The following is a 27,713-nucleotide window of genomic DNA, read 5'->3' as shown; positions in this document are numbered from 1 at the left end:
GCGGGGTCGTGCATGCGCACTGCGGCGCGGCCGGTGTGATCAGCGGGCGCTTCGACGGTGCTGATGGAACCGCCGCCGCGCCTGCCCGGGCCTCGCCCGCCCCGCGGCCTCGCCGCCGCACTGGGCCGCCTGCCCCGGGCCCCTCGGCCCCGTATCCCTCGGCCCCGCTCTCCGCCGCCGCTGCCCGCCCTGCTTAGCGACCTGGGCCTGGGCGAGCGGCCCTGCCCCTCACTGGAGGCTGGGGAATGGGCCCTGGGTGAGTGGGGGGGCACCGCACAGCGCCCCCCAGGCCCCTCAGGTTCCTTCCACAGGGCTCCTCAGGCCTTGCGCAGCCCTTCAGAACACCCCCCCCCCTCCCTAAACCCCCTCAGGTCCCTCCTAGGCTTGCCCAGACCCTCCCCAGGACCCTCTAGACACCTCCAGGACTCCCCACGTGCCCTGCCAGACCCCTCTCAAAGGTCGCCAACTCCCCCCCCAAGCTCGCCCAGACTCCCCCTAGGACCCTCCACACGCCCTGCCAGACCCCCCTCAAAGCTTCCTCAGACCCCCCCAGGCTTTCCCAGCCCTCCCCAGGCTCTCCTCAGCCCCCACCAGGCCCCCTCAGGGTGCTCCACATGCCCTGCCAGACCCCCACCAAGCTCACCTAGACATTCCTAGGCCTCTCCCAGCTTTCTCAGCCCTCCCCAGGCTCTTCCAGGCTCCCCTCGACCCCCACCAGAGCCCTCCAGAACCCTCCAGGCTCACTTAGGTCACACCGAGGCTCCCCCAGACTCTCTCCAGGACCTCCCAGAACCCCACCAGTTCTCCCCAGGCCCCACCAGGCATCCCTTAGAACACTCCAGGCTATCCCAGACCCCCCCTAGACCCACCGTCCACTCCTCCAGGCCCCACAAGGCTCCACCAAGCCCCCCCCCGGGCTCCTTCAGACCTTCACTAGGACCTCCTGGAACCCCCTAGGACAATCCAGGCTTTCCCAGACCCACCCAAGCTCCCCCTAGACCTCCCTAGTCCCACCAGGACCCACCAATCCCTCCTCCAGGCCCCCTGAGGCCCTGCCAAATCCCCCCTAGGCTCCTCCAGACCCCTTCAGCCCCTCTCAGACTCTCCCAGACACCACCAGTCCCCTCTCCAGCCTTTCCTAGGTCCCCTGCAGGCTCTCCCAGACACCACCAGTCCCCTCTCCAGCCCTTCCTAGGTCCCCTGCAGGCTCTCCCAGACCTCACCTAGGCCCCTCCAGGTCCCGCCACCGCTCACTGTCTCCTCTCCTTCCCACAGGCCGCAGCTCCAGCAACACAGGGAAAGCTCCAACACGGCCAGGCGCAGTGGTGGAGGATGATGATGGGGTGATAGCGACATTCCCCTGCCGTGGGCGGTGAGTCCTCCTGACTTGACCCTGAGCCCTTTTGATGGTTTATTCACCTGCCCTGGTGGGCTGGGGGCACCAAAACTTGGGGTTCCGAGCATCTCTGGGGCACGAGCAGGAGGACCTGGCTACCAGAGTGGGGAAGGGGCTACACAGGGGGTAGTTCTGTGGCTGGAATACTTGGTTTACCCCTGCCCACCCTGGGAACACAGGACGCTGTGGCACAGAGGCCGAGGGGATGCGCTGCCAGCCCCCCCTGGGAGAGACACTGCCGTGCCGGCCCGTGGAAAGCCCTGCAACGCCTCTGTGCCCACCCAATGCCCACTGGGACCCTGGCCCAGCCCACCGCCCACACCTGTCCCAAGGACCCCCCTGGTTGCTGGCAGACTGTAAGTGAAGAACCCCAGCTCTGTCGATCCCATCTTTATGCCTTCTGATCCCGTCTTCACCCCATCCTCGCTTCTGTCTTATCTTTGCCCTACCTCTGCCTCCACTCCTAGTCCCATTTTTACTGTTCCCATCCTGTCTCTGCCCTCCCATCCCATTTTTGCACCCTCCTACCCCATCTTTTCCTACCCTCCTTCCTTCTCCATCCAATCTCACCCCAGTTTTGGGGTCCAAGCACCAGCTGGGGTCACTGCTGCCCACCCTGCCTCTGCTCTCGTCTCTCCTAGGGACTCAGGGATGAAGCCGGTGCTGATGGGAACCACCTTACCCTTGGGGCTGAACTCTGTGAAAATCCAGTGCCAGAACGAAGCCGTCTACCAGTACCACGTCACCTTCAGGTATCGATGGGGGCACAGCAGGGGGAGAGCTGGGCTCCTCTACAGCCCCTCGAAGGCCGGCCGCCCCTGGATAGAGCCTTCCCAGTCTCTCTTTCCATCCCTTTAGCCGCTAGATGGAGTGGCCAGCACGGCCACAGCGCCTACAGGCAGAGCTGCAAAGCAAAGGAGCTCCAGTTTTTCCCCCTTTGTGGGGTCTTTGGGGTCCTAAGTGGGGTTTTGTGGTGGGGAGAGGAAGGTTAAGAGCCTGAGGAGTTGCCAGCAGTGCTGGGTGATGCATCCCTGTCTCCGGCAGCCCTGAGGTGGAGTGCAGAAGCATGCGTTTCGCCATGGTGAAGGAGCAACGGGCAGTGACGGGGGATGTGACGGCGTTTGATGGCTCCATCCTCTTCTTGCCCATTCAGCTCCCTCAGGTCAGAAGCGATGCGATCAGCGCTGAGGAGAGGTTATTCCAGCCAATTTGGGGGTGTGGGGATACCCCCCCTGGGTTTCCAGGCTACATGCCGGGTGGGAGAACCTGCTCTAACACACGTTGTCGCCTCGCAGCCGATCAGTTTGAAGGCTCAGATGAGGAGCACTGGGGAGGAGGTCTCCATCACCATCCAGATAACCAAGATTCTTGAGCCTAGCTCAGATCTCTGCATCCCCTTTTACAACGTGGTTTTCCGGAGGTGAGGAATGGAAGAGACCTTCCTGGAGCTCTGGGGAGCAGACCGCCCTGCTGCCTTCTGCTGCCTTCTGCTGCCTTCTGCTGCCTTCTGCTGCCTTCTGCTGCCTTCTGCTGCCTTCTGCTGCCTTCTGCTGCCTTCTGCTGCCTTCTGCTGCCTTCTGCTGCCTTCTGCTGCCTTCTGCTGCCTTCTGCTGCCTTCTGCTGCCTTCTGCTGCCTTCTGCTGCCTTCTGCTGCCTTCTGCTGCCTTCTGCTGCCTTCTGCTGCCTTCTGCTGCCTTCTGCTGCCTTCTGCTGCCTTCTGCTGCCTTCTGCTGCCTTCTGCTGCCTTCTGCTGCCTTCTGCTGCCTTCTGCTGCCTTCTGCTGCCTTCTGCTGCCTTCTCCAAGCCCATCCTGCCTTCTGCTGCCTTCTGCTGCCTTCTCCAAGCCCATCCTGCCTTCTGCTGCCTTCTGCTGCCTTCTCCAAGCCCATCCTGCCTTCTGCTGCCTTCTGCTGCCTTCTCCAAGCCCATCCTGCCTTCTGCTGCCTTCTCCAAGCCCATCCTGCTTTTATTTTTCATCCCTAGGGTGATGAAAATATTGGATATGAAGCTGGTTGGGAGAAATTTCTTCGAGCCTGCCCGGGCCAACATTTTACAACATTACAGGTGGGTGCTGGACACAATTCCCTCCTGCTGCTTCCCAAACACAGGATGGGACCATCCCTGTCTCCCTGGCAGTAGCACAAGGCTGGGAATTCAGAAGTCTGTGCCAGGTCAGCTCTCTCAGCCAGCTCTGGTTATCCTGACCTCAGAGCGCTTGTTTTCAGGGTTCATTGCCTGGAAGTTGGCAGCCAGCTGGGAAATAAATCCTCTGTGTTTTGAGCACTCCTTGGTGAGTGGGACGGCTGCCCAGCTCCTCTGGCAGCTCCGGTTTTAACCCAGGCACCACTGGGCATCTTTTCTCCTCCTGCCAGGCTGCAGATTTGGCCGGGTTACTCTGTCAGCATACGGAAGAAGGACGGCGGTCTCTTCCTCTTGGTCGACTCCATCCACAAAGTCATCCGCAGTGATTCCGTCCTGAGTTTTATGTAAGAGAAGGGGAAAAATCCCAGACGAGCCGTGTGTGGATTTAGGGATAGAGTTTGTTTTCCAGCAGCTCCAGCACCAGGCCCATGACCACCGGTGCTGTTCGGCAAAAGGCATTTGATTGTGGCCAGCAGGGTGAGGGAGGGGATTCTCCTCCTCCACTCAGCTCTTGTGAGACCTCACCTGGAATCCTGGGTCCAGTTCTGGAATCCCCAACATAAGAGGGGTATGGAACAGTTGGAACAGGTCCAGAGGAAGCTAGGGAGATGATCCAAGGGCTGGATCACCTCCAGCATGAGGCCAGGCTGAGAGAGTTGAGGTTATTCAGCCTGGAGAAGAGAAGGCTCTGGGGAGACCTTAGAGCAGCTTCCAGCACCGAAAGGGGCTCTAGGAAAGCTGGGGAGGGGCTCTGGATCAGGGAGAATAGGGGTAGGATGAGGGGAAATGGCTTTAAATTGGAAGGGGGAAGATTGAGATTGGACGTCAGGAAGCAGTTCTTCACAATGAAGGCTGGGGAGGCCTTGGCCCAGGTTGCCCAGAGCAGTGGTGGCTGCCCCATCCCTGGAGGCGTTCAAGGCCAGGTTGGATGGAGCTTGGAGCCCCCGATCCAGTGGGAGGTGTCCCTGCCTATAGCAGGGGGTGGAACTGGCTGGGCTTTGAGGTCCCTTCCAACCCAAACCATTCCATTTTGGGATAGTACAGGCAGGGAACATTGCCGTGAGCCTCTCCTTCTTTTTTCGCTGTCACAGGCACAGCATCTACAAGCAAAGCGTCAGCAGCTTCCAGGATGAGTGCACCAAGCAATTGGTGGGCAACGTGGTCATCACCCGCTACAACAACCGTACCTACCGCATCGATGATATTGACTGGACCAAGACCCCTAAGGACAGTTTCACCCTGGCCAATGGCGAGGAGATCACCTTTGTGGACTATTACAGGTAGCGGGAGCATCCCTTGGGACGAGTGTTTGTCTGTGGGGAAGGGCTTGATGCCTGGCTCTGACCCAAGGTGGGTGAGCAGGAACGTCTCTCCTGATGCCATCTCCGTGGTATTTATCCAGCAAAACCTACGGGATCACCATCAAGGAGCTGGACCAACCACTGCTCATCCACAGGCCCAAGGCAAAACTGATGCCGGTGGGAAAGGTGAGACCTACGGAGGGCAAATGGAGATCCGTGGTCTTTTTCTTGCCTCCGTCCTGCCCGTTCACTGGAAGAGGCTGCCCAGGGAGGTGGTTTGAGGCATTATCCCTGGAGGTGTTTAAAAGACAAGTGGATGAGATGCTCGGGGATGGTTTAGTAGCGGACAGGTATGGTTGGACTCGATGATCTCAAAGATTTTTTCCAACGAAGCGATTGTATGAGGGCGAGGGCTTGCAGCCCCCTGGGATCTGATGGTGCGTGTCCCACTCCACGCAGCGTCAGCTGGACATAGTGCTGCTTGTGCCAGAGCTCACCTTCATGACGGGCATCCCAGATGTGAGGAGAGACAGTCGAATGGTGAAGGTCAGGATGTGTTTGTGTCCTTCTACCCTGAGCCACGTTTGGGGAGCTGAGTTCCCCATCCTACCTGGAGGTTCCACTTTCCTCTTTCCTGCAGGACGTGATGCGGGAGATGCTGCAGAGCCCCAGGCAGCACTACATGCGTCTCACCAACCTCCTGCGCAGGATCAACGATAACTCGGAGGCTTCGGCAGAGCTGATGCACTGGGGGCTCACACTGGACCCTGATATCCACAAGGTAAGGGCTGTGGGGGCCACGCTTTGCTCTCTTCATGCTAGGAATGGAGCAGCTGCACCACAGCAACACTGGAGCTGAGTTTCTGCTCTCTTTAGACCCAGGGCCGAGTCCTGCCCACAGAGAGGATCAACCTGCGGCACAGCTCCTTTATCCCTGATGAGGACCTGAGCTGGAACAAGGAGGTCACACGAGAAGCCTCCATCTCAACGGTGAGGCCCTGGCTCAGCCCTAGCAACAACATCTCTTTATGTGAAAACTGGGATGGGTTTTCTTAGTGCTGGCTTCCCATCCATCCTGCTCCTATCTGAACTCATTTGACCTGAAACCCTTCCCTTATTTATATTGGCTTTATATTTTAGCCTGGTTTTCTGAGGGAGCTTAGAGGTATGTGGCCAAAGCAGCTGCTTTCCCTCCTCCTTTTGGAGTGGCTGAAGGATTCCAGACTGCAGGAACTGAAGGTTGCATGCCTTTTAGGTTCTTCTTCGGCCATATTCTCTCTCCTATCTTTTTTTCTTCTCCCTTGCCCATCTTTCTTTTTCCTTCCCCCTCTCTCCTGTCTTTCTTTTTGCCCCTCTGCTGCATGGTTGGGCAGTCACAGCCCCAAGGCAAGCACTGTCCTTTCTTCCCTCCCAGATCTCCTTGAACTGCTGGCTGCTGGTTTACCCCAAGCGCCTACAGGACGTGGTGAAGGATTTGATGAACACCATGGAGAGTGTCTGTAGTCCCATCGGGATGCGCATCAGCCGTCCCGCCCTGGTGGAGCTGAAGGATGACCGCATCGAGACCTACACCAAGACCATCCGGAGCGTATTAGGGAGCGAGGTGAGGAGAGGGACTCGGGCTGGATAGGACGGCTAAGCTGCTAGGTCTTCTCACATCTCCACACATCCAATACTCATGCATCACCCTCCTCTGCTCTGCTTCTTGACAGGACAAGGTGCAGCTGCTCCTCTGCGTGATCTCCAGCAGCCGGGAAGACTTGTATGGGGTCATCAAGAAGCTGTGCTGCGTGCAGTCCCCAGTGCCTTCCCAGGTAGGTGAGGGGGCTGGTGGAAGGGGACCACCAGCGTAGGGAAGCTGAGAGCATCTCCAGCCTCGCTTTTTCCTGTTTTTTTTTTTTTTTTACCCACCCCACAGGTAATCAACGTGCAATCCCTCACCATCCACGCCAGCAAGATGAGGAGCGTGGTCCAGAAGCTCCTGCTGCAGATAAACTGCAAGCTAGGTGGCGAGCTCTGGGGCGTTGACATCCCACTGGTAAGGCAGCCAAGAGACCTTGTGGGCTTACAAGGCAGGCAGGCAAGGAGTTGGCAAGGATGTAAACTGTTGTTTTCCCTCCGGGGATGCGGATGAAGCTTCTGGAGATTTGGGGCAAGTGTCTCAATGGATTGGGAGCAGCCCTGAGGAGAAGGACTTGTTGGAGAGTGAGAAGCTCAATGTGAGCCAGCAGTGTCCACCCACAGACCAGAAACCAAGTCCTGGGCTGCATCCTGAGCAGTGGGACCAGCAGGGAGGGAGGGGATTCTGCCGCCCTGCTCTGGAGCTTTGCATCCAAGAGGGGCTCTTGGTCAGGGCGGGCAGGGATAAGACGAGGGGGAACGGTTTTTAGCTTCAAGAGGGGAGATTGAGATGAGGTCTTAGAGAGAAATGTTTCACTGTGAGGGTGGGGAGGCCCTGGCCCACGTTGCCCAGAGCAGTGGTTACTGCCCCATCCCTGGAGGTGTTCAAGGCCAGGTTGGATGGGGCTTGGATCCCCTGATCCAGTGGGAGGTGTCCCTGCCCATGGCAGGGTATGGAAATGGATGGGCTTGGAGGTCCCTTCCAACCCAAACCATTCCTTGATTCTATGATTTTGTGCGTGCAATGTCCCTTTTAGCCGGAGGGCTCCAGGCAGGGCAGCCTGAGGTGTCTGACTTATCCCTGACTCCCCTCTTGTCTTTTTTCCCCCCTCCAGAAACAGCTGATGGTCATTGGCATGGACGTCTACCACAGCTGCAGCAAAGGGATGCGCTCCGTCATCGGCTTTGTGGCCAGCATGAATCCGTACGTGCTGCCCCGGGAGGGAAAGGCTTTGTTCTTGCTCCACCCTGGAGTGTGGGGTAGTCCCGCACCAGCATCACAGAACCATTAAGATTGAAAAAGACCTCTAAGGGTCATCAAGTCCAACTGGCGTCGCTGATGCCTTCCCTGACTGCTGTGCTCAGCAAGGTCCCTGCCAGCGTGTTTATGTTAGGCGTTGCTGGCTGCCGTATCGGCAAACTCGGTGCTATATCGCTGGGAAAGGTGCCGCCAGCACCGAGCGAGGGTTGGTTTCGGTTGCACAATGGCTTGGTGGACTTTGCCTGGTGAGGGGGGTGGGCTCTTAGATGTTCATCCTTTCTTTCCCTCCCCAGCATCCTCACCAAGTGGTATTCCAGGGTGGTCTTCCAAATGCCCCACCAGGAGATCGCGGACAGCCTGCGGCTCTGCCTGAGCGATGCCCTCCAGCACTTCCATGAGGTCAGGCCAAACCCCAAGCTACCCAAAAAGCTGTCCTGTGGTTTATAAGCTCCTCAAAGCTCCTTTGAGGAACCTATTGGCCTGAGTGCGTGCAAGTGAACAAACATCCTCGCCAGCCTTTGGACTGGATGCGGCACCGCATCTGCAGAGGCTCGCCTTTATCTCTGGAACATGCTAACCTGCCTCAAGGATTGGGGGAAGTGCCACATTCACGCCTCCACTCCTATTAGTGTTGAACTGCTGAGCTCTGTCCTCTTGTCCCGTGTCCCCAGTGGGAGGAGAGCACCCTGTGATGGGGTGGGAACCAGGATCCATCGGCATTTTCCCATCCCTCTGCAGATGCTGGAAAAGTGTCCCTGAAACTGGATCCAGTGGGAAGTGTCCTTGCACATGGCAGTGGGTGAAACTCTATGGGCTTTGAGGTCCCTTCCAACTCAAAGCATTCCATGATTCTATGAAAATGGGAAGCTTGGTGGTCACCGAACACTTGTGTGTGGGCAGGATTAGTGCAAATGCGGCTTCTCCCTGCCCTACCTGCCCTTCCTAAACCTGGTTTGAAATGCATTGAGCGTAGAAAGGGGCTTTCTGCAAAGCTTGAGGGTGATGGGTTGAATTCACAGGCCCCAAGATCCCTAAATTGTCATCACTGGAGATCTGGTGGGCATCTAGCACCCAACTTGTTGCCAGGGAATTCATTATCTTCGACTTTGAGCCAATCTTGTGCCTGGTAGGGGTTAAAACCAGGGTGCTCTCCCAATTTCTGCTTCAGATGAACCACTGCTTGCCCAACAAGATCGTGGTGTACCGGGACGGCGTGTCCGACAGCCAACTCAACACCGTGCTCAAGTATGAGGTCCCACAGATGCAGAAGTGCTTTGATACCTTCGAGAATTACCAGCCAGGCATGGTGGTGGTGGTGGTGCAGAAGCAAATCAACACCAACTTCTACAGCCTCACCACGGAGCAATTCGCGTCCCCTCCGGCAGGAACCGTCATCGACCACACCGTCACCAGCTCGGACTGGTGAGTGGGGGCCACACTGTCTGCTTTTGAGAGCTGCGTGGGGTGGAAAACAAAGCATTCTCTGCCAAACAAAACCCCCTTGTACTTCCCTCCCCCTCAGGCAGGATTTCTTTCTGTTGGCCCATCGCCCTCGCCAGGGCTGCAGCACCCCCACACACTACGTCTGCGTGCTCAACACGGCCAACCTCAGCTGCGAGCACCTGCAGAGGTAAGGGTGGGCTTTGTCACAGCCCCTCCGTGTCCCGTGGAGCTCAGGGAAGGTTTCCACAGCCCCTCCATGTCCTGTGGAGCTTGGTGAAGGCTTTCACAGCCCTTCCATGTCCTTTAGAGCCTTTACTCAGCCCCTCCATGTCCTGTGGGGCTCAGGGAAGGCTTTCCCCAGCCCCTCCATGTCCCACAGAGCTCAGGGAATGCCATCCCCAGCCCTTCGATGTCCTGCAGAGCTCAGGGAATGTTTTCCTCAGCCCCTCCATGTCCCACAGGGCTCAGGGAATGCTTCCTCCAGCCCCTCGATGTCCCATGGCACTCAGGGAATGCTTTCCATGCCTCCCTCCCATCCTGCAGCGTGGGGACTCATGTCTGACCCTCAAAACCTAGTGGATTTTTTTGGCCAAACAGCCCCTTGGAGCCAGCAGGGAGGTACCTGTGCAGCTGCTGGGCTGAGACTGTGCTCCATACTGGGTTAACTGGGAGTGCTCGGCAGCGGATGAGGGAGAGGAGGAGGATGGCATCCATCCATCCTGCCTCCTTGCAGGACGAGAGCTGATTGCAAGTGTCATCAGGGAAGATCTGTGTCTCCCAGTGGTGGCCTTGAAGGAGAGGTGCAATGGGTTCAAACACGGCACCCGGGTAATTAGCACAATTAACCACTATCAGTGCCCAGGCAGAGCTGCAATCAGGATGAAAACTCCACTTGGGAGCATGTTTGGTTTCATGGCTCACTGCTGGAGGGAGTGAAATCCATCCCTCGTGAGCCCTGAGATGCCGGGAAGCGCTGACCCCGCTCCTCTTATCTCTAGGTTGACATTTAAGCTGTGTCACCTCTACTGGAACTGGCCTGGCACCATCCGCGTCCCGGCACCATGCAAATACGCCCACAAGCTGGCATTCCTGTCGGGACAAATCCTGCAGCATGAGCCGAGCTCCCAGCTCTGTGACAGGCTCTTCTTCCTATAGCTGGAGTGCTGGAAACAGGCGAAGAAAGCACTGGATTTGGGGTTTGCCCCCTGCAGCTGGTGTTAAGTCTCCTCTGAGAGAGACGTTTCTTTCCTCAAATATGGGGGTTTTTTTAAGATATATTTCATCACTTGGTTTCTTGGGTTCATTTTTGTTGTTTTCAAAGGATTCTGATGCGGCAGCAGGGCCTGGGGGGCTCTTGAGATTTGTCTCTATGAGAGTGAACTTGGAGCAAAACTCCACTGCAAGCCTTTCCCCGCTGGTTTCTGTCCTCCCAGTGAAGAGGCTTGAGTGAATGAGCCCGAAGGTGATTTTGGACATTTTGGGGTATTTTCCCTCCAATTTCTTCCATCGCCATCACAACAGCTGCCAGTTTAAGATTCCACTTGGCTTTTCTGAGCTCCTGTTTAACAAATGCGGCTCTGGTTCAGCTGCTTGTCCTTAAAAAACTCACTGGTTTACCAAGGAGAAGCCCTTGTTATTTTTTTGTTGTTGTTGTTGTCAAGAGCTCATCGAGACCTTTGGCTTCGCCTGCATTTCACCTCGGTGAGGCCCCCATCCCACCCCAAGAACTGGCTGGGATGGGGATGTAGCTGAAGCCCAGGATGGGGATGTAACCAGAGCATCTCCCAGGCTCTCCTCTCCCTTTTTAATACCTAGACGAGTTAAAAAGATGTAATTTTTCTTTGCTGTAACTGCAGTTTTCTGTTCAATTCAATAAAAGTGTTGCTGGCTCCTTGGGGCTGTGGCCTGGCTGCTCACGGGGATGTGGAATCATGGAATGGGTTGGGTTGGAAGGGACCTCAAAGCCCATCTTTCCATGGGAGTCCCGGGATGATGGGGACACCCCAGGCAGGAGCAGAGCCTGGCCTTGTGTCTCCCGCGTTAATCATTCACCATCGCTCCTCTCCGATTGCAGCTTTTATCCTGTTATTTGCCAGCCTAGGTGGACTTTGCCTGGCCCCAGTGGGTGTTTGGGGGGCTCTAAGGGGTGCTCCATCCCCTGGAGGGGGGTCCCCCCATAGGGTGCTTGGGGGGAGTTCTGTGGAGTGCCTCGTGACCCCTTATGGTGCTTAGGGGGGTCTGTGCGGTGCCCCATGACCCCTTAGGGTGCTTGGGGAGAGTCTAGGGGTGCCCCATGCACACTTAGAGTGCTTGGTGGGGGTCTAGGGGGTGCCCTGTACCCCTGAGGGATGCCCAGGGAGGTCCATGAGGTGCCCTGTTCCCCTAGGAGGGGTCTGAGGGGTCTCTGTGCCCCCAAGCGGTGCCTGGAGGGTGCATGAAGGGTGTCCTGTGTCCCCAGGAGGTGCTTCTGGGGGCCCGAGTGGGGGCCCATTCCTCTGAGTGGGGTCTGTGGGATGCTTGCGGGGAACCTGAGGGGTTCCCCATACCCTAGAGTGCTTGGAGGGGGGGCGAGGGAATCTATGGGGCACTCCATAAACCCAAGGAATGCTTGGGGGGTGGGTCTGTGGATGCTCTAGAACCCAAGACGTGTTTAAGGGGTACTTTGGGGTGCCCTGTGCACCCAAATGAGTGCTTGGAGGGGGTCTGTGGGGTGCCCCATGTCCTAGAGCATTGCTTGCGGGGGGGTCCGTGGGGTGCCCTGTCCCTCCAAGAGGGGTCTATGGGGTGCCCCATGGCCCAGACGAGGGGGGGCAATGGCCTCCGGGCAGCGCTGTCCAACGGAGGGGGCGTGGCCTGGGCATTGGGGCGTGGCTTCAGAGAGACGCGCGTAAGCGGAGGGGGCGTGGCCTCGAATAAAACGCAGCGCAATGAAGGAGCGTGGTCTCCAGAAGGGGGCGTGGCCTAATGTTGTAATAAAATACTTCGGAAGGGGGCGTGGCCAGATCCCCGGCAGCCAATGGGGCGCTTCCCGTGCCGCCGGCAGAGCGTGCGCCCTGGAGCGGGCAGAGCGGGCGGCGGCGGCGGGAGCGGAGGGAGAGGTAGGGAGGGAGGGAGAGAGAGAGAGAGGGAGAGGGAGAGGGAGAGGGAGAGGGAGAAGAGGGATGGGGCGGGGCGGGGCACGGGACCGTTTGCGGGATCCGAACCCCACCAGGCAGGCGGCGAGGACCGAGCGGGAGCGGGGAGGAGGGTGGGAATGGATGGAGATGGGGATGATGGAGATGGGGATGGGGATGGATGGGGAGGAGGATGAGGATGAAGGAGAGGGGTCAGGGATCGGCTATGGGACTGGGAGAGTCAGGAATGGGTCTAAAAACTGGTTTGTAAGGGTTAGAGGCAGCTGTGGGGCAGCCCCGGGCGGGCTGGGGGCATGCAGGCGGTGTTGGATGGGGGCGGAAGGGTCCAGTTGTGGGGCAGAGGAGGCAGCTGTGGGGAGAAAGAGCCGGTTGTGGGGCAGAGGAGGCAGCTGTAGGGCAGAGGGGTGAAGGAGCTCCCTGTTATAGGGCAGAGGACCTGGCTGTGGGGCAAAGGGTGCAGTTATGGGGCAAAAGACCCAACTATGGGGAGAGGAATGACCCAGTGACAGAGCAAAGGACCCAGTTATGAGGTCTGCTTCCCTCTTCAGGGCAAGCTGTGGGGCCAGGCCATGGGGGGCTGTGGGACCAGGAGGAGCAAAAGCATCACTGGAGGAGCGGGACTGGGACCTGGAGGAGCGGGATTGGGACCTGGAGGAGCAGGGATTGGGACCAGAAGCAGCGAGAGCGAGGCAGGAGAAGCGTGATTGGGTCCTGGAGGAGCAGAAGTACGTCAGGCTGCCGTCCCCCCAGGCATGGACGTGCCCCTGGGCATGGAAGCTGTCTTTGCCTTCAGGCAGAGCCTCTCCTCCCCTCCAGCCCGGTGGAGCAGCCGAAGCTCAGGAAGGTTTGGAGGGGCCCCACTGCCCCCTTGGCATTTGCGACCAATGTTCCCTGCTTGAGATTTTGGGAAGCATCTGGGGTTGACGTCGCCGTGGCCGTGCTGGGCTTTGCCAACGTTTCTCATTCCCGGCATCATCTTTTCCGGTTGGGGGGTTTGCACCCGGGGTGGATGCGATGCAGGAATTGAACCCGAGGGATACGGGAAAGCAAGAAGAGCTTTCCTTGGCGTCCTCGTTAGCACCAGGCATCGCTCCCAGTCACATCCCATAGATCCCCATCCCCTCCCAGTGACAGACGTTTGTTCCTCTGCCCTGGCCCAGCGCGGTGGCAAGCGATAAGTAGGTCAAGCACTGTGGTGTGCACGGCACCGCGGATCCCATGGCCAGAGGACGCTCTTGGAAGTAACAGAGGAGGATTTGAGGGGGGGTTCGAGGGGTCCCGCTCCACCCACAGTGGTGACGGAGGCACCACTTTGTGTCCCTGGGGTTTGCAGCTTCCTCAGGTTTGGGGTTTGGATGTGTTCGGGACCTTCCTGTGGTGTTCCAAGGGCTTGGAGACTCCTGGGTGTTCCTCTTGGAGCCCTTTTTTTCCCAAAAAAGAAGGTTTTTCACCCGTTCCCGCCCTAAAATGGCAAGGATCCATGCAATTCCAACTGCTGCCCAGCTCTGCCAGCAAACAGCTTCCTGCCTTTTGTTTGGCAGCTGGGTAAAAGTTGAGGTCGGGTTTTGCATCCTGGGTGCGCCTGGCTTTGGAAGAAACCCCAGGGGTGATTTTGGCGCTGGAGAGATCTCAGGGCCTTGGCACGAGCCAGCGAGAATCAGCACGGGATTAGGGATGAAACGGAGAGGGAACGGCAGCCAATGTCACTGGGAAGAGCCCTTTGGCACTGTGGGCTGTGTGCCAGTGCCTGTGTACCTTGTGGGAGTCACAGGCCACCCACGTCTCCTACGTGGCCACCTCCATGGCCTACGTGGCCACCTGGGCTGCTCCTGGCACAGAGGACCCACCTGGAAGGGTGGATTTGGGGAGCAGGGAGGTAATGGAAGGCGTCCGGCTCTCACCGGGGGATGCTGAGGAGGCAGAGGTCCCTGGGTACCGTTTCCATTGCTGTTCAAGCTCTGTTTAGGGAGGAGAAGGGGTTAAGTCAAAGCATCCAAGCTAAGCCCTGGCAGGAGGAGATGAAAGCCTCCAAGGCCTGCAGCTCTCCTGGAGAACAAAGCTCCCAAAGTGGTGGTAAGCTTGTAAAACCTGCAGGAATGCCAGTGCCTTGGAGCAGGAAGGGGTCCTGGGAGGGGGAACAGGGTCCCGCGGCTCGGCTTCCCACACCTGGATCAAAGTCTGCTCCGGGCAGCACCGTGCTTCCCAAACCTGGATCAAAGTCTGCTCTGGGCAGCACCGTGCTTCCCAAATCCAGCTCAAGCTCTGTTCTGGGTAGCACCGTGCTTCCTAAACCTGGTTCAAAGTGCTCTATGCATCGTGCTTCCCAAACCTGGCTTAAGGTCTGTTCCATGCCCCATGCTTCCCAAAACCAGCTCAAGGTCTGCTCCGGGCAGCCCGGTGCTTCGCAAACCTGGAACAAGGTCAGTTCCAGGCAGCACCATGCTTCCCAAACCCAGCTCAAGGTCTGTTCCATGCCCCATGCTTCCCAAACCTGGCTTAAGGTCTATTCAATGTCCCGTGCTTCCCAAACCTAGCTCAAGGTCTGTTCCATGCCCTGTGCTTCCCAAATCTGGCTTAAGCTCTGCTCTGGGCAGCATTGTGCTTCCCAAACCTGGATCAAAGTCTGCTCCATGCCCCGTGCTTCCTAAACCCAGCTTAAGGTCTGGTCTGGGCAGCCTGGTGCTTCCCAAACCTAGCTTGAGCTCTGCTTCATGCCCTCTGCTTCCCAAACTTGGATCGCAGTCTACTCCAGGCTCTGTGCTTCCCAAACCCATCTCAAGGTTATTTTCAGAACAATTGCCTGGCCAGGCTTCAAAAATGACTTCAGAGTTGTTTTAGAGGAGACTGAGAGCAGCAAGCGTGGCAGGGTGCTGGCAGGAGCAGATTGTGGCCAGGGCGGCAGCTCCGGTGCCAGGGCTGGATGGGGCCCCATGGAGCCATCCCGGGGGGCAAACTGGGAGAACTGGGCTGGATGGAGCCCTGTGGAACCATCCCTGGGTGCAGACTGGGAGAACTGGGCTGGATGGAGCCCTGTGGAACCATCCCAGGGTGCAAACTGGGAGAACTGGGCTGAATGGAGCCCTGTAGAGCCATCCTGAGGTTGCAAACTGGGAGAACTGGGCTGGATGGAGCCCTGTGGAACCATCCTGGGGCTGCAAACCGGCAGGTGAATTCCAGCTCTTCCCGGTCTCTGCCACCCTGTTTTTATTGATTCCCGGCTTTTATGAAAGGAGTGGAGAGGGCAAGGATTGATTCTAGGCAAATAGTATAAAGGCATCGATGGTTCTGGCTGGGAAGGACTCGATTCGTTGTAATTATCGTAGTTAAAATATAACCTAACGATAATTCCACCTCTGGCCCCTGGGCTCCCTTGTCCTCCGAACGCTGGCGTGGGTAGGCAGAGGTCCCAAAGAGGTGCGTGTACTGGCCGCGGTGGCACAAGGGGGACATTAGGGACCGGTGTGTGACTTCCTTACCCAGGGAAAATTGGAATCTCGCTCCAAGAGCTGAATTTTGCAGCTGGTGTTTGTAGGAACCGTGCTGAGCAAAGCTGGGGAGGAGGAGGAGGCGTGCATGTGGGGTCCTGGCACAGTCCTACTTGCTCTTCCCCAAGGATCCCGAGGGGTTGTGGAGCTGGAGAAGATGTGTCCCAGCAGCTTCTCGCCCCACTGCGAGCTGGGGAGCTTGAAGAGATGGTGGCAATGGTGGCTCAGGGTGAAGGAGAAGCAGCCGGTCTTGTATGGCTTATGAAAAGATAGATAAATTCCATTGTAGCTGGATGTCAGCAGGTATCGGATTGACAGGCTAGAGAGTTGTTCAGCCTGGAGAGGAGGAGGCTTCAGGGAGACCTTAGAGCAGCTTCCAGTGCTGAAAGGAGCTCCAGGAAAGCTGGGAAGAGGCTCTGGATCAGGGAGGGCAGGGACAGGATGAGGGGGCATGGCTTTAAACTGGAAGAGGGAAGATTTAGATTGGACATTAGGAAGAAATTCTCCATGATGAGACCCATGTTGGGATGGCTTGGAGCTCCCTTGGGAAGCAATGTCCCATCTGATGGAGCCGGGGCAGGGGGGTGGAAGAGCAGTGGTTGGAGCCATGAGGATGCTAAATCTGATGGCAATGGCTTCTCTTCCAGCATCCCTGAGGCAGCATGATCCCCAGCGCAGGCTACCAGCGCAGCTGCCTTCTCCTCCTGCTCTACATTCTCCCCTGCCCGTGGGTCCGGGCAGGTCTGGAAGGCACGGGACTGGCGCTGTCGGCAGCCTCCTTCCTGCAGGATCTCCTCCAGCGGTATGGCGAGAGTGAAACACTGAGTCTGAAGCAGCTCAAGGCGTTGCTGAACCGCTTGGATGTGGGAGTGGGACACGCCAACCTCTCCCAGCCACCGCAGCAGCGTGTGAACCTCTCCCGGGTAAGGCAGGGGCTCTCCGGTGGATCTCAAATCCTCTTTGGGGAGCTGCTGGAGTCTCAAGGGATGTTCCTATCTTCTTCTTTCCCCAGTGCTTCAGCTCCATTGAGCTTTTCGCCATCCACAACCTAAGTGAGAGCTCCTCCGTGGGGCACAGCGAATTCAAGGAGTTCTGCCCCACCATCCTGCAGCAGCTGGAATCCAGGGCATGCGCCTCTGAGAACCTGGAAAACGAGGAAAATGAGCAGACAGAGGAGAGCAGACCCAGCTCGGCTGAAGGTAAGCAGGGAACCGAGGGACATGAGCACTGCCCAGCACTGGACAGGGAGCTTGGGGATGTGAGATGCCCCAGGACCTCCAGGTTCCCATTCCTGGCTCCGAGGTGCAGGCAGAGACAAGAGGAGGTGGCTTGTCCACAGCAGTCAGGAGACCTGATGGGTTTTCCTCAGCGTGGTTTGTGCTACAAGCATGGTTTTCCCCTCACCCCGATCGCACATTCTGCAGGTTGGAGCTGTGCCTGCTGTGCGTGTCCGTGGCCGGAATGGGGTGGCATGGCACATTTAGGGATCTGCTAACCTCCAACCGCCAGAGGATGCTAAAGGAGCTCCCAAGCATACAGGTCCTGATGATGGTCAAGGTCTTGGATCTGCTTCCCTGAGCACAGCCCCGGTGTAGAGTTCTGGGATCCCCAGCATAAGAAGGACATCGAGCTGTTGGAACAGATCCAGAGGAGGCCATGGAGATGATCTGAGGGCTGGAGAACCTCTGCTCTGAGGCCAGGCTGAGAGAGTTGGGGTTCTTCAACCTGGAGAAGAAGAGGCTCTGTGGAGGCCTTAGAGCAGCTTCCAGAACTAAAAAGGTCTCCAGGAAAGCTGGGGAGGGGCTCTTGATCAGGGGGGGCAGGGATAGGATGAAGGAAATGGCTTTAAATTGGAAGGGAGAAGATTGACATTGGGCATCAGGAAGAATTTCTTCACAATGAGGGTGGGGAGACCCTGGCCCAGGTTGCCCAGAGCAGTGTGGGGCTGCCCCATCCCTAGAGGTGTTCAAGGCTGGGTTGGATGGGGCTTGGAGCCCTGATCTAGTGAGAGGTGTCCCTGCTTATGGCAGGGGTTGGATCTGGATGGACATTGAGGTCCCTTCCAACCCAACCCATTCCATGATTCTATGATTTTCCCATGCCATGAGGCCGGGCCTGGCTTGGCCGAATAACCTGGTGGCTTCATTTTCACCCACCCTACAACAAAAATGATGGTTTGTGTCATAGTTGAAGCACCTGAAGCACAGGGGGAGTCACTCTGGTGCTGCACAGACCCAGAGCCAACCTTTTGAACCTGCCTGGATTTGGGTTGTCGGGATTGTTCCCGATTGCCCACGCCGAGAGCCTTGGTAATGTCTGGCCCTCGTTTCTTCTTGTTCCGCAGTGTGGGGCTTTGGTTTTCTCAGTGTTTCGATGATTAATGTGGCCTCCCTGCTCGGAGTCCTCATCGTACCGTGTACCGAGAAGGCCTTTTTCAGCCGGGTCCTCACGTTTTTCATCACGCTCTCCATCGGCACGCTGCTCTCTAACGCGCTCTTCCAGCTCATCCCAGAGGTGCGGTAGAAAGTCCCTGCCTCTCCTTCCGTCTCCGAGGGCAGCTGTCCAAGGCTCCCTTTTTGCCTCCACCCTGCCAAATCGAACTGATTGCTCCATCACCCGAAGCTGAGGGCTTTTCTCAGGGGCTCCGCAGGGCATTTTCTCACCCCTCCCAGCACCAGGAACCCTCTGGAGTAGGCAGGGAGCATGGGGAAGCATCGGCCTCCAGCCCTGCTGCTCCTTGCGAGGCTGAGGTCCAGGAAGATGCTGGGAGAAGCCGTTTGCTCCTGCCCACGGGCTGTGTCTGCTCTGTGAGAGACTTTCTCCCTTGCGGGGATGCTCTCAGCCCTGCTTTGTGCTGAGCTGCCCCATCCCGAGGCCACTGGGATACAGCAGCATTAGTGGTGTGAGTTGGATGGAAAGACCTGTGATGCAGAGGAAATGTGGGTGTAAAACCACGGAGAACAGGACCATCTTCCTTTTATGACTGTTTTAATTGCCTTTTTTTTTCCCTCCTGAATTACAAACCTGATGTTTGTACAAGGGTTAAGGCTTATGTGAGGTTTCCTGGTGCTCTGATGGGACCGACAGATACATTGCTAATTAATTGTGTTGTAATTGCATGGTTCTGGAGTTGAACAAATACACCCATGCACTCTCAGTTTGGCCACCTTCAAAACACGACTGATCCCTGGGCTCCACCGTCCAGGCAGAGCCCTGGTAGATGAACTGGATCCGAGCTCCTGCTCATCCAGCCTTAAAATTGTATTTAAGGTGCTCGGAGCGGAGTGCCCTTTGCTGGATATTCCTTCCCTCAGCTTTGCTCTCAGGCAGTGAAGACTTCGAGTGGGTTTTCAAGGTTCTTTTCAACCTTCTTTTCAAGGTTACTTTTCAACTCCAGAACTGTGATTTTTATTTGCCAAACATAAAAACCAAGCACCTCTATTTCCTGAGCTGCCAGGAACTGAAATGTCTTATGTACGCTCCACCCTCGCAGTCCCTCGGAGTATCCCAGGGACCAGCGGCCTCTCCTCAGGCTGCAGGCCGAGGATGGAGCATACGAGATGCTCAGGGGCACCTGGGCGCTCCATGGCACTGGAAGGGCTGCCCGATTCTCTTGGGAGACTTCATCTGGACTGTTGTGTCCAGTTCTGGAATCCTCAACATAAGAAGGAGCTGGAGCTGTTGGAATGGGTCCAGAGGAGGCTACAAAGATGATCCGAGAGCTAGAGCACCTCCCATACGAGAACAGGCTGAGAGAGTTGGGCTTGTTCAGACTGGACAAGAGAAGGCCTGGGGGGGGGAGACCTTCTAGTGACCTTCCAGTACCTGAAGGGGCTCCAAGAAAGCTGGGGAAGGGCTGTTCACAAAGGCTTGTGGTGGTAAGACGAGGGGCAATGGGCACAAACTGGAGAGGAGAAGGTTTAGACTGGGCATTAGGAAGAATTTCTTTACCATAAGAGTGGGGAGGCCCTGGCCCAGGTTGCCCAGAGCAGTGGTGGCTGCCCCATCCCTGGAGGTGTTCAAGGCCAGGTTGGATGGGGCTTGGAGCAACTGGATCCAGTGGGAGATGTCCCTGCCCATGGCACGGGGTGGGACTGGATGGGCTTTAAGGGCTCTTCCAACCCTAAATATTCTATGATATCCCATGGGGGCTCCAAAACAGCCTGGCTGCCAAAACTCAGCTCCAGGCCTCGAGAATGCTGCTTGCTTCAAGGGCTCCTCTCCCAGTTGTCTGCTGCAAGCTCTGCAGTGGGATTTCCCTCCAGCCCTTCCCAAAAAGTCTCTTCCAGAGCCACTCAGCACCAGGTTTGCCCCTTCTTGAACCAATGCTGGATGAACAAGCAATCACTAATGAATGTCCTCTTCTCTCCCCTTTCTCCCTCCCTCCCTCCTTTCTCTTTCCTTTCGGCGTGGATTCCTTCCCCTCCCTCCCCTTTCCCCACGTTGATCTCCTTTCCAACCACCTCCCCTCTCGTCCGACATCCCCCGGGGTGGGTTTGTGCACACACGCCGCAGTCTGGGGTTACGGTTTCCTCTGCGTGACCGTCATCTCCCTCTGCTCGCTGGTGGGAGCCAGCGTGGTGCCCTTCATGAAGAAGACCTTTTACAAGCGGCTGCTCCTCTACTTCATAGCTCTGGCGATTGGAACTCTCTACTCCAACGCCCTCTTCCAGCTCATTCCTGAGGTAGGGTGAGGACCAGCGGGTCTCTCCTTTTTTTCCACTCTCTTGGGGTCTGTTTTTCTCTCTCTGGGTGCTCGCTGGCTGGAGAAGGGAAAGGCGGCATCAGAGGGGAGCCCAGAGCGAGGTATGGAGGGTGGAAGGCCCTTGGGATCATGGATGGAGTTGGAGTTTTGCCGCTTTTTGGAAGGGAATTGCTCCAGGGAACTGATTCAAGCAGAAAAGAGCTGTTTTATTGCCCTTTCTAGCCCTGCAACTAGGTTGTTTTTGTACCAAAAGAGCTAAGCCTGCTTTTAGCATCCCAGTGCAGGCTGGTGGATCCAATCTTTGGGGGAGTGAGGGAGATTAAAGCTACTTGACTTCCCAGGCCTGCCCCCAAAGCAACCACTGTTTAGAGAGAGGTCAGGAAACAGTGTTGTCCCAGAGGTAAAAGCAGACGAAGGCGGTTCAGGAGCCCATTCCTCAGTCCTGTCCCTTGTCTGCAGGCCTTTGGATTCAACCCTCAAGAAGATTATTACGTCTCCAAGTCCGCTGTGGTGTTTGGGGGTTTCTACCTCTTCTTCTTCACTGAGAAGGTCCTGAAGATGCTCCTGAAGCAGAAGGATCAGGTGAGGCTGAGCAGGAGCTGCTCCGGTGGGAAATGGCAGGAATATGAGGGGTGGCTAACACCCATGAATCCCTCCTGTCCCACAGCATCACCACGGGCACAGCCACTATGGCCCCGAGGCTCTGCCGTCCAAGAAGGACCAGGAGGAGGGAGTCATCGAGAAGCTCCAGAACGGGGACCTGGACCACATGATCCCACACATAACCAGCGAGATGGAGTGCAAGAACCCTTCTGGGGATGAGAAGGTTGTGGTGGGATCCCTCTCTGTACAGGTTAGTGCCTCTCCCCATGGGGAAAAAAATCAACCTGTCATGGAAAAGAGCAGTTTTGAAGCCCATTACTCCTGCCTGACAAAGTCCTCTGTGGGTGGTGGGAAGCAAATGGCTCAGGTTCAGCCTGGTGTGGGTTTAATGTGTGAAGGAGTGGGTTCTCCTGGCTGGTAGAAAGAGCGGAGATGCCTCCAGAGTGGCTGGATGCTGAGCCTGCCCTGTCAGGATGTTGCCACACCAGAAGGATGGGATGTCATCAAGAGGGACCTGGACAAGCTGGAGAAGTGGGGCTGTGAGAACCTCAGGAGGTTCAACAAGGCCAAGTGTAAGGTCCTACACCTGGGTTGGGGCAATCCCCGGTTTCAGCACACAATGGAGAATGATGTGATTGAGAGCAGCCCTGCAGAGAAGGACTTGGGGTGCTGGGGGATGAGAAGTTCGACACGAGCCAGCAATGTGCACTCGCAGCCCAGAAACCAACCGTGTCCTGGGCTGCATCCAAAGCAGTGTGGCCAGCAGGGCGAGGGAGGGGATTCTGCCCCTCTGTTCCTCTCTTGTGAGACTCATCTGGACGATTGTGTCCAGTTCTGGAATCCTCAGCATAAGAAGGAGATGGAGCTGTTGGAACAGGTCCAGAGGAGGCTACAAGGATGATCTGAGGGCTGGAGCACCTTCCCTACGAGGACAGGCTGAGAGAGTTGGAGTTGTTCAGCCTGGAGGAGAGAAGGCTCCAAGGAGACCTTCTAGCAACCTTCCAGTACCTGAAGGGGCTCCAAGAAAGCTGGGGAGAGGCTGTTCACAAAGGCTTGTGGTGGTAGGACGAGGGGGAACTGGTACAAACTGGAGAGGGGCACATTTAGATTAGACATAAGGAAGAATTTCTTCACCATGAGAGTGGGGAGGCCCTGGCCCACGTTGCCCAGGGAAGTGGTGGCTGCCCCATCCCTGGTGGTGTTCAAGACCAGGTTGGATGGGGCTTGGACCCCCTGATCCAGTGGGAGGCGTCCCTGCCCATGGCAGGGAGTTGGAATTGGATGATCTCTAAGGTCCCTTCCAACCCGAAATGTTCTATGATGTCATGGCAGGACCTGCAGGCCTCCCAGAGCGCGTGTTACTGGCTGAAGGAGGTGCGGTATTCCGACATTGGCACACTGGCATGGATGATCACCCTGAGCGACGGCCTCCACAACTTCATCGACGGGCTGGCCATTGGCGCCTCTTTCACCGTCTCTGTCTTCCAAGGGATCAGCACCTCTGTGGCCATCCTATGCGAGGAATTCCCGCATGAGTTGGGTATGTGAGTCCTTGGGGAAAGGCGCTGTGAGGGCTCTCGTGTCCACCCCAATCCCTGCCGCCTTCCTGGTCCTGCCCATGGTTTCGAGAGAGAAAGGCAAACGTGGGGTGCAATAAATGGTAACGATGGGGAGGGAAGGGTGTAAACTACACTGAGTAATGACAGCTCTAAAAATAACAAGGTAATATGATGTCTGAGGTTTAAATTTAGATGGAGACATCTGAAGAGGAAAAAAAGAACACCACCTCCTTGGTTTGGGAAGAGGGAGGTGGGCAGTGGTTTGGCTTGGAATGTCCGATTTCTGTGTGGTTGGCACTCGGCACCTGTGGCTGCAGAGAGCCTGTGCTTGACCTCATGCCAAAGCAGGCACTGAATACGGACTTCTTGGTGCTGTCATGAGGCTTTCACTCCCTCCTCATCCTCCTCATCCTCTTCTCTCATAGGGGACTTTGTCATCCTGCTGAATGCTGGGATGACCATCCGCCAAGCGCTCTTCTTCAACTTCATCTCCGCCTGCTGCTGCTACGTGGGCTTGGCTTTTGGAATCGTGGCCGGGAGCCACTTCTCTGCCAACTGGATCTTCGCTCTGGCTGGAGGGATGTTCCTGTACATCGCGCTGGCTGATATGGTAAAGGAGAAGCCCATTTGAAACCTTGTCAAGGGGTTTTTTTGGCCTAGGAAAAGCTCTGGCTTGCCCTTAGCCTGGAGGCAAAGCAGGCACGCAGAGCACACAGGAAGAGTTGCTCTGTCCCCCTGGCGTTCGGTTCTGCTTTCCTTTGCCTCCTGGGCTGACGGTGGGGTGACCTGGGAGGGTGAACGTTATCTGGGTTGGTGGGAAGCATTGTGGAAGGATGGAGATGCTCCTGTCTGTCACGGTTTAGCCCCAGCAGCCAAACGTGAGCAGTTGTGTTCCAGTTCCCTTCCTTCCCACACAGGGAAAGGGAAATGAGAGAAAAAGACTTGTGGGTTGGAAACTACGACTAAAACAGCTGCAATGAAACAATAATCATAATAATGAAAATACTATTAATAAGAAAATAATTAGATATATCTCAATATATAGAATTGCCCCCCCTCGATGACTGCATCACCACTGAAGATGCAGAGCAGGCACAGGGAAAGGTCCCAGGCTGGACTCAGGAACTGGATCCACGATCAGGGCATAAAGACAGACAAGGCCCTCCCTGGACATCTCCTTTCCGAGAGTCTGACCCTTGCAATCCCTCAGTTTTATCCTGAGTGTGACGTGTATGTGATGTGTATGGGACAGAATACTCCCATACACATCAGGTTGCGGTCACCTCTCCTGTAGGTGCCACCCTTTTCCTCTCCTTTCCCTCATGGCTCCACCAGCTCCAGGATGGCTTTGGTTTCTGTAGGAATAAGGACAAGCAGAGGCCTTTCTGCATCCCAGTGCCCCATGCAAGCACTGCTGAAACACCGAAACACGTGTGGTGAGCTGCTAGAAAATGGAGTTATTCAGAGAGGCTGAGCTGAAGGAAGAAATAGTGTCTGCTTCAGCTCTAATGCAAACGCTGAACCACACCGTCTCTCTCTCTTCCCCCTGCAGTTTCCTGAAATGAATGAGGTCAGCCGGGAGGATGAGCAGAATGGCAGTGCGCTCATCACCTTTGCCATCCAGAACGCGGGGCTGCTGACGGGCTTCACCATCATGGTGCTGCTCACCATGTACTCTGGCCAGATCCAGATCGGGTAGGACCCGCCCGACACACAGCCCTGCTCCAGTTTTTCTCTTTTGTTTTTTTGGGGGAAGGGGTATTTCTTTGTTTTTTCTTTCCTTTTTCTGCTGCAAGCATACGACGGTACCCGTGCAGGCACTGCCATCACACTACAGAAGAGGCGTTGCTTTTAAAGCTATTCCAGACTTCATTCTATTTGGGTTTAAGGCTGAGGGGAGCTTCATCCCCTTTGCTGTTGGACCGAACTGACTGGAGGGTCTCTTTCCAGTGTCATATCCCTTCTCTCCTCGCACCTCTTGGGGAGGATGGAGTTGAGAGACAGGAGCTCGTCTAGCCGTGGCACTCCCTTCCTTGTGCTCAGAGCGGTGTGATGGGATTTGCTGCTCTCCTGACCCCTTTGCGAGTTGTGTGATGGGAACAGACTGGGACAGACCCATCTCAGAGAGCTACGCACCTCCTAGAGGGCTGCGAGGAAGAGGAGGCTCAAGGAGCACAGCTCACAGTTTGAGCATCATCCTTGCTGTCTCTGGAGCCATGTCTGGTTTTGCTCCTGTTCTCTCCGGGTCCAGATGACACCCTTGGCAAGAGCAAGGCAAAGAGGATTTCTTTAAAGCACATCTGGGTGTCAGTGGTCGGAGCAAAGGACACTAAACCGCACCTCTTGCGGATTGAACTGACACATGGGCTGGGAGGAGGCGAGCAGGATGCCCTTACCTTCTTTAGATCCCTGCTGCTGTGTGGAGGGAGTGGGGAAAAAACCTCCTCCTTCTGTGAGAGCAGCCATGTGGCGATGCTGCTGAAAAGAGCGCAAATTGAGAGCTGGGATGGCAAGTCCTTTCCCGGCCATAGGCTCCCCAGACTGCGACCAAGCTCACGCCTGGGAACGGACACCTGGGAACAGACACCGATTCTTAAACACTGATGCTGCTGAGGGTTGGGGTGGGGTGGGAGGGAGCCATTTTTAACAAAATAGACTGTGAACCTCTTGAGGTTGCATGTTTCCAGCCTTAAGGAATAGTCAGAGAAGCGTGTTCCAGGCACTTTGCAGCTCTTCGTCTGGGCTGGCTTTCCCCAGATTCACTAGGTGAATTGACTTATTATCATATTGATAATGTTGCCCACCCCACCCATGCTCTTTGAGGTTCCCTTGCACCTCCTTTTACCCCCAGACCTGATCCTGCACCCATGGGTTTGTGGCCACAGTGGTAAGCAGGAGCTGATTTAGGCAGCTTACCCTAGTGGGGATGGAGATGAAGGAGTGGTGTGGATGGCTTTTGGTGGACGTGCTGGGGGGTGGCTTGTCCCTAAATGTCTTCCTTCGCTCCCTGGAAGTGGCTGTGAGGTGTGCTTTGGGATGATGGCCATCCTGACACTTCGGCTCTGTGCTGCTCAGCACTGGGTTTGGAGCTGAGGCTCCCCACACCTTCCACCCTTGGTGGAAAGGTACTTTTCCTGCCCATCCCAGGAGAGACAAGGGACCTCAAACCTTGGCAAAGCCTGGGGTAGGTTCAGCACCATCCGGTAGCATCGTACCCTGGTTTGATCACTGTCTGTACCTCACCATAGTTCCTACTTTGCCTTAGGTACCAGGTGGATGATGTTCCTTTTAGGCTCCTACCAGTTGTCCCTGAGTCCCTAGGTCTCTGTCTGTTGAGATGTGGCACTGCTGGGATTCTCATGGATCAGCACCTCTGCTCTCGGTGGCTTTGGCCAGGCCAGGCATCGACTTTGTCCCCGTGGCACCCATGAGGCTGTTGGCTTTGTCCCACATCCAGAAGGTTAAATATCAATATGTGGAGGAACAGGGAGAGCCTTCCTGGGAGCAACCCACAAATGCTATGCGGCTACTTGCTGGTGATGCCTTCAAGGAGACATGGGCTCGGCTTTATCTCGTGGGACAGAGCTGCCTCGAAGCAGCGTGGTCTGTCCTGGCTCAGGCACTGTGGCGCCTTGCAATCATCACCTTCTGCAGGTTGCTGCTGGTTTTTAGTAGTCGGGAGGAAAATGGCATTGGAAGATCCCTCTCCCTGCAGCTCACTGATGTGATGTGGAAAAGCTGAGTCCTCCAAAGGGCAAATGTGCCCTTGCAAGGAAGTTGTTTGGAAAACAGTGGTATTGCTGGCAGCTTTCCACAGGGCAGAGGGCAGCCAGAGCACTGCCAGGGTGACTCGTGGCTGGCAGGAGCGGCTCAAAAAAGCCTCCATGTTGGAGGCGACGCGGGGGAAATCTTGGAGTCTGTTTGCTGAGGACCATGCCTGGGAGGTCCCCCACGTCCCCAAGAGCTGGAAGCACGGAAAGGACTGATGTTTGGCTTCTTTGGAGCCAGTCCAGGCTCCTCAGAACATGGTGGGGGATGAGTTTGTTATCTTCTTATTTCAAGTTTAACCCTGTTTCTTGCCAACTGAGTCAACTTTGAGATATCTGAAATCAGAGATTTGGGGGAGGGGAGAGAAACAAGGCTCCTCGCAGAGAGGAACCCTCCGTTAGTGTCTCCAGAGGGAAAGATCTCCCTCCAGCCCTAGCTCAGGCAGGCTGGCATCTGCTGTTGTGACAGAAACGAGGAGGGAAAGCGCCCCAAATCAAGCTTGTGATGGGTTTTTCATCCATGTTTCCCTTCCTGTGTCTGGTTTGAAGCTCAAGTTCCATCTCAGTATTTCAATAACTCAGGTGTTGTTAGAGATACACGTTGAAACAAAGAACATAACTTATGTCACGTGAAGTGTAAAGTTATTTGTAAAATTCCATAAATAAAATATATTCTGTAATGACGGGAGGGGGTCCAGCAGCAGAATCCTCCCTGTGGCTGGGGCTGCTTGGGGTGTGAAGGGATGGGAGCTTCCCTGGTTCAAGATTTCTCCAAGGGGAAGGGTTTAAGCCAGGCTGGAAGCGCTGGGTGATGCAATCCTGCTTTTCCAGCCCTGATTTCCAGCACTGTGCAGTGCGGCACAGCTGACAGAAGATGGCACTGACAACCCCACCCTCCCTGCATGGCTCAGTGCTCCAAGAGTCTGAAAAAAGCCTTTTAATTCCATGGTTTTGATTTTTTTTAAATGCGTTTCCAAGCGTTGATGTTTGGCTGGAGGGAGGCTGAGGTTTTTGGAGCGTCTGTGGGATGGTATGTTCCTCTCTGGCTCACATGAGGGAGAAGCGTTATTTCTGTCCTTGCTTCCCCACCCTGCATTGGGGGAAGGAAAGAAAAAACACCCATGCTTTGCTTCTCTACTTCACTTTTCTTGCCTTTTTATATTCCCTTAGCCTCAAGCTGCCAGCTCCACGTGGCAAAGAAAATTTTTAGAAACCCTGTTGCAGCTAAGGAAAACAAATCTTGAAATTCTGTGGGGTTTTTTAGAAATGACAGCTATTCTTAATGAAGAAAGGGCAC

The 27,713-nt window shown here is 56.0% G+C and overlaps 2 protein-coding genes across 7 annotated transcripts; both read left to right on the top strand.

Moving 5' to 3' along the window:
- Positions 1–40: 40 nt before the first annotated feature.
- PIWIL2 (piwi like RNA-mediated gene silencing 2) lies at positions 41–11,054 on the top strand. The gene is made up of 21 exons (XM_054049590.1): positions 41–256; positions 1,276–1,372; positions 1,576–1,752; positions 2,038–2,148; positions 2,441–2,558; positions 2,692–2,816; positions 3,380–3,460; positions 3,769–3,882; positions 4,630–4,818; positions 4,941–5,025; positions 5,299–5,385; positions 5,480–5,620; positions 5,716–5,829; positions 6,254–6,442; positions 6,552–6,653; positions 6,758–6,877; positions 7,575–7,663; positions 8,014–8,119; positions 8,889–9,142; positions 9,243–9,350; positions 10,162–11,054. The coding sequence occupies exons 1-21, from the start codon at positions 64–66 to the stop codon at positions 10,316–10,318; spliced, it is 2,757 nt and encodes a 918-aa protein (XP_053905565.1). The 5' UTR covers positions 41–63; the 3' UTR covers positions 10,319–11,054.
- A 1,113-nt stretch (positions 11,055–12,167) lies between these two features.
- On the top strand, positions 12,168–27,285 carry SLC39A14 (solute carrier family 39 member 14). 6 transcript variants are annotated; one of them, XM_054049573.1, is made up of 9 exons: positions 12,168–12,261; positions 16,430–16,705; positions 16,795–16,981; positions 20,298–20,467; positions 20,947–21,069; positions 21,155–21,340; positions 22,423–22,630; positions 23,075–23,259; positions 24,202–27,284. In XM_054049573.1, the coding sequence occupies exons 2-9, from the start codon at positions 16,445–16,447 to the stop codon at positions 24,346–24,348; spliced, it is 1,467 nt and encodes a 488-aa protein (XP_053905548.1). In that variant the 5' UTR covers positions 12,168–12,261; positions 16,430–16,444; the 3' UTR covers positions 24,349–27,284. The 6 variants fall into 6 exon arrangements, with proteins under 6 accessions (XP_053905548.1, XP_053905551.1, XP_053905550.1 ...); XM_054049576.1 differs by lacking the exon at positions 12,168–12,261 and adding an exon at positions 12,353–12,374 and having other exon boundaries at positions 24,202–27,285; XM_054049575.1 differs by lacking the exon at positions 12,168–12,261 and adding an exon at positions 13,117–13,141 and having other exon boundaries at positions 24,202–27,285.
- The last annotated feature ends 428 nt before the right edge of the window (positions 27,286–27,713 follow it).

The sequence above is a fragment of the Cuculus canorus genome, chromosome 26 (genome assembly GCF_017976375.1).
Source record: "Cuculus canorus isolate bCucCan1 chromosome 26, bCucCan1.pri, whole genome shotgun sequence".
NCBI lineage: Eukaryota > Metazoa > Chordata > Aves > Cuculiformes > Cuculidae > Cuculus > Cuculus canorus.
This window is presented reverse-complemented; position numbering and strand designations above follow the sequence as displayed.

Bases quoted from the DNA above. Each gene is read 5' to 3' on its own strand.
- SLC39A14 (XM_054049576.1), top strand. From the start codon at position 16,445: ATGATCCCCAGCGCAGGCTACCAGCGCAGCTGCCTTCTCCTCCTGCTC. The intron at 16,982-20,297 runs GTAAGCAGGGAA...CACACGCCGCAG, and splicing joins CAGACCCAGCTCGGCTGAAG to TCTGGGGTTACGGTTTCCTC. The intron at 21,070-21,154 runs GTGAGGCTGAGC...CCTGTCCCACAG, and splicing joins TCCTGAAGCAGAAGGATCAG to CATCACCACGGGCACAGCCA.
- PIWIL2 (XM_054049590.1), top strand. From the start codon at position 64: ATGGAACCGCCGCCGCGCCTGCCCGGGCCTCGCCCGCCCCGCGGCCTC. The intron at 2,817-3,379 runs GTGAGGAATGGA...TTTCATCCCTAG, and splicing joins TACAACGTGGTTTTCCGGAG to GGTGATGAAAATATTGGATA. The intron at 4,819-4,940 runs GTAGCGGGAGCA...GTATTTATCCAG, and splicing joins ACCTTTGTGGACTATTACAG to CAAAACCTACGGGATCACCA.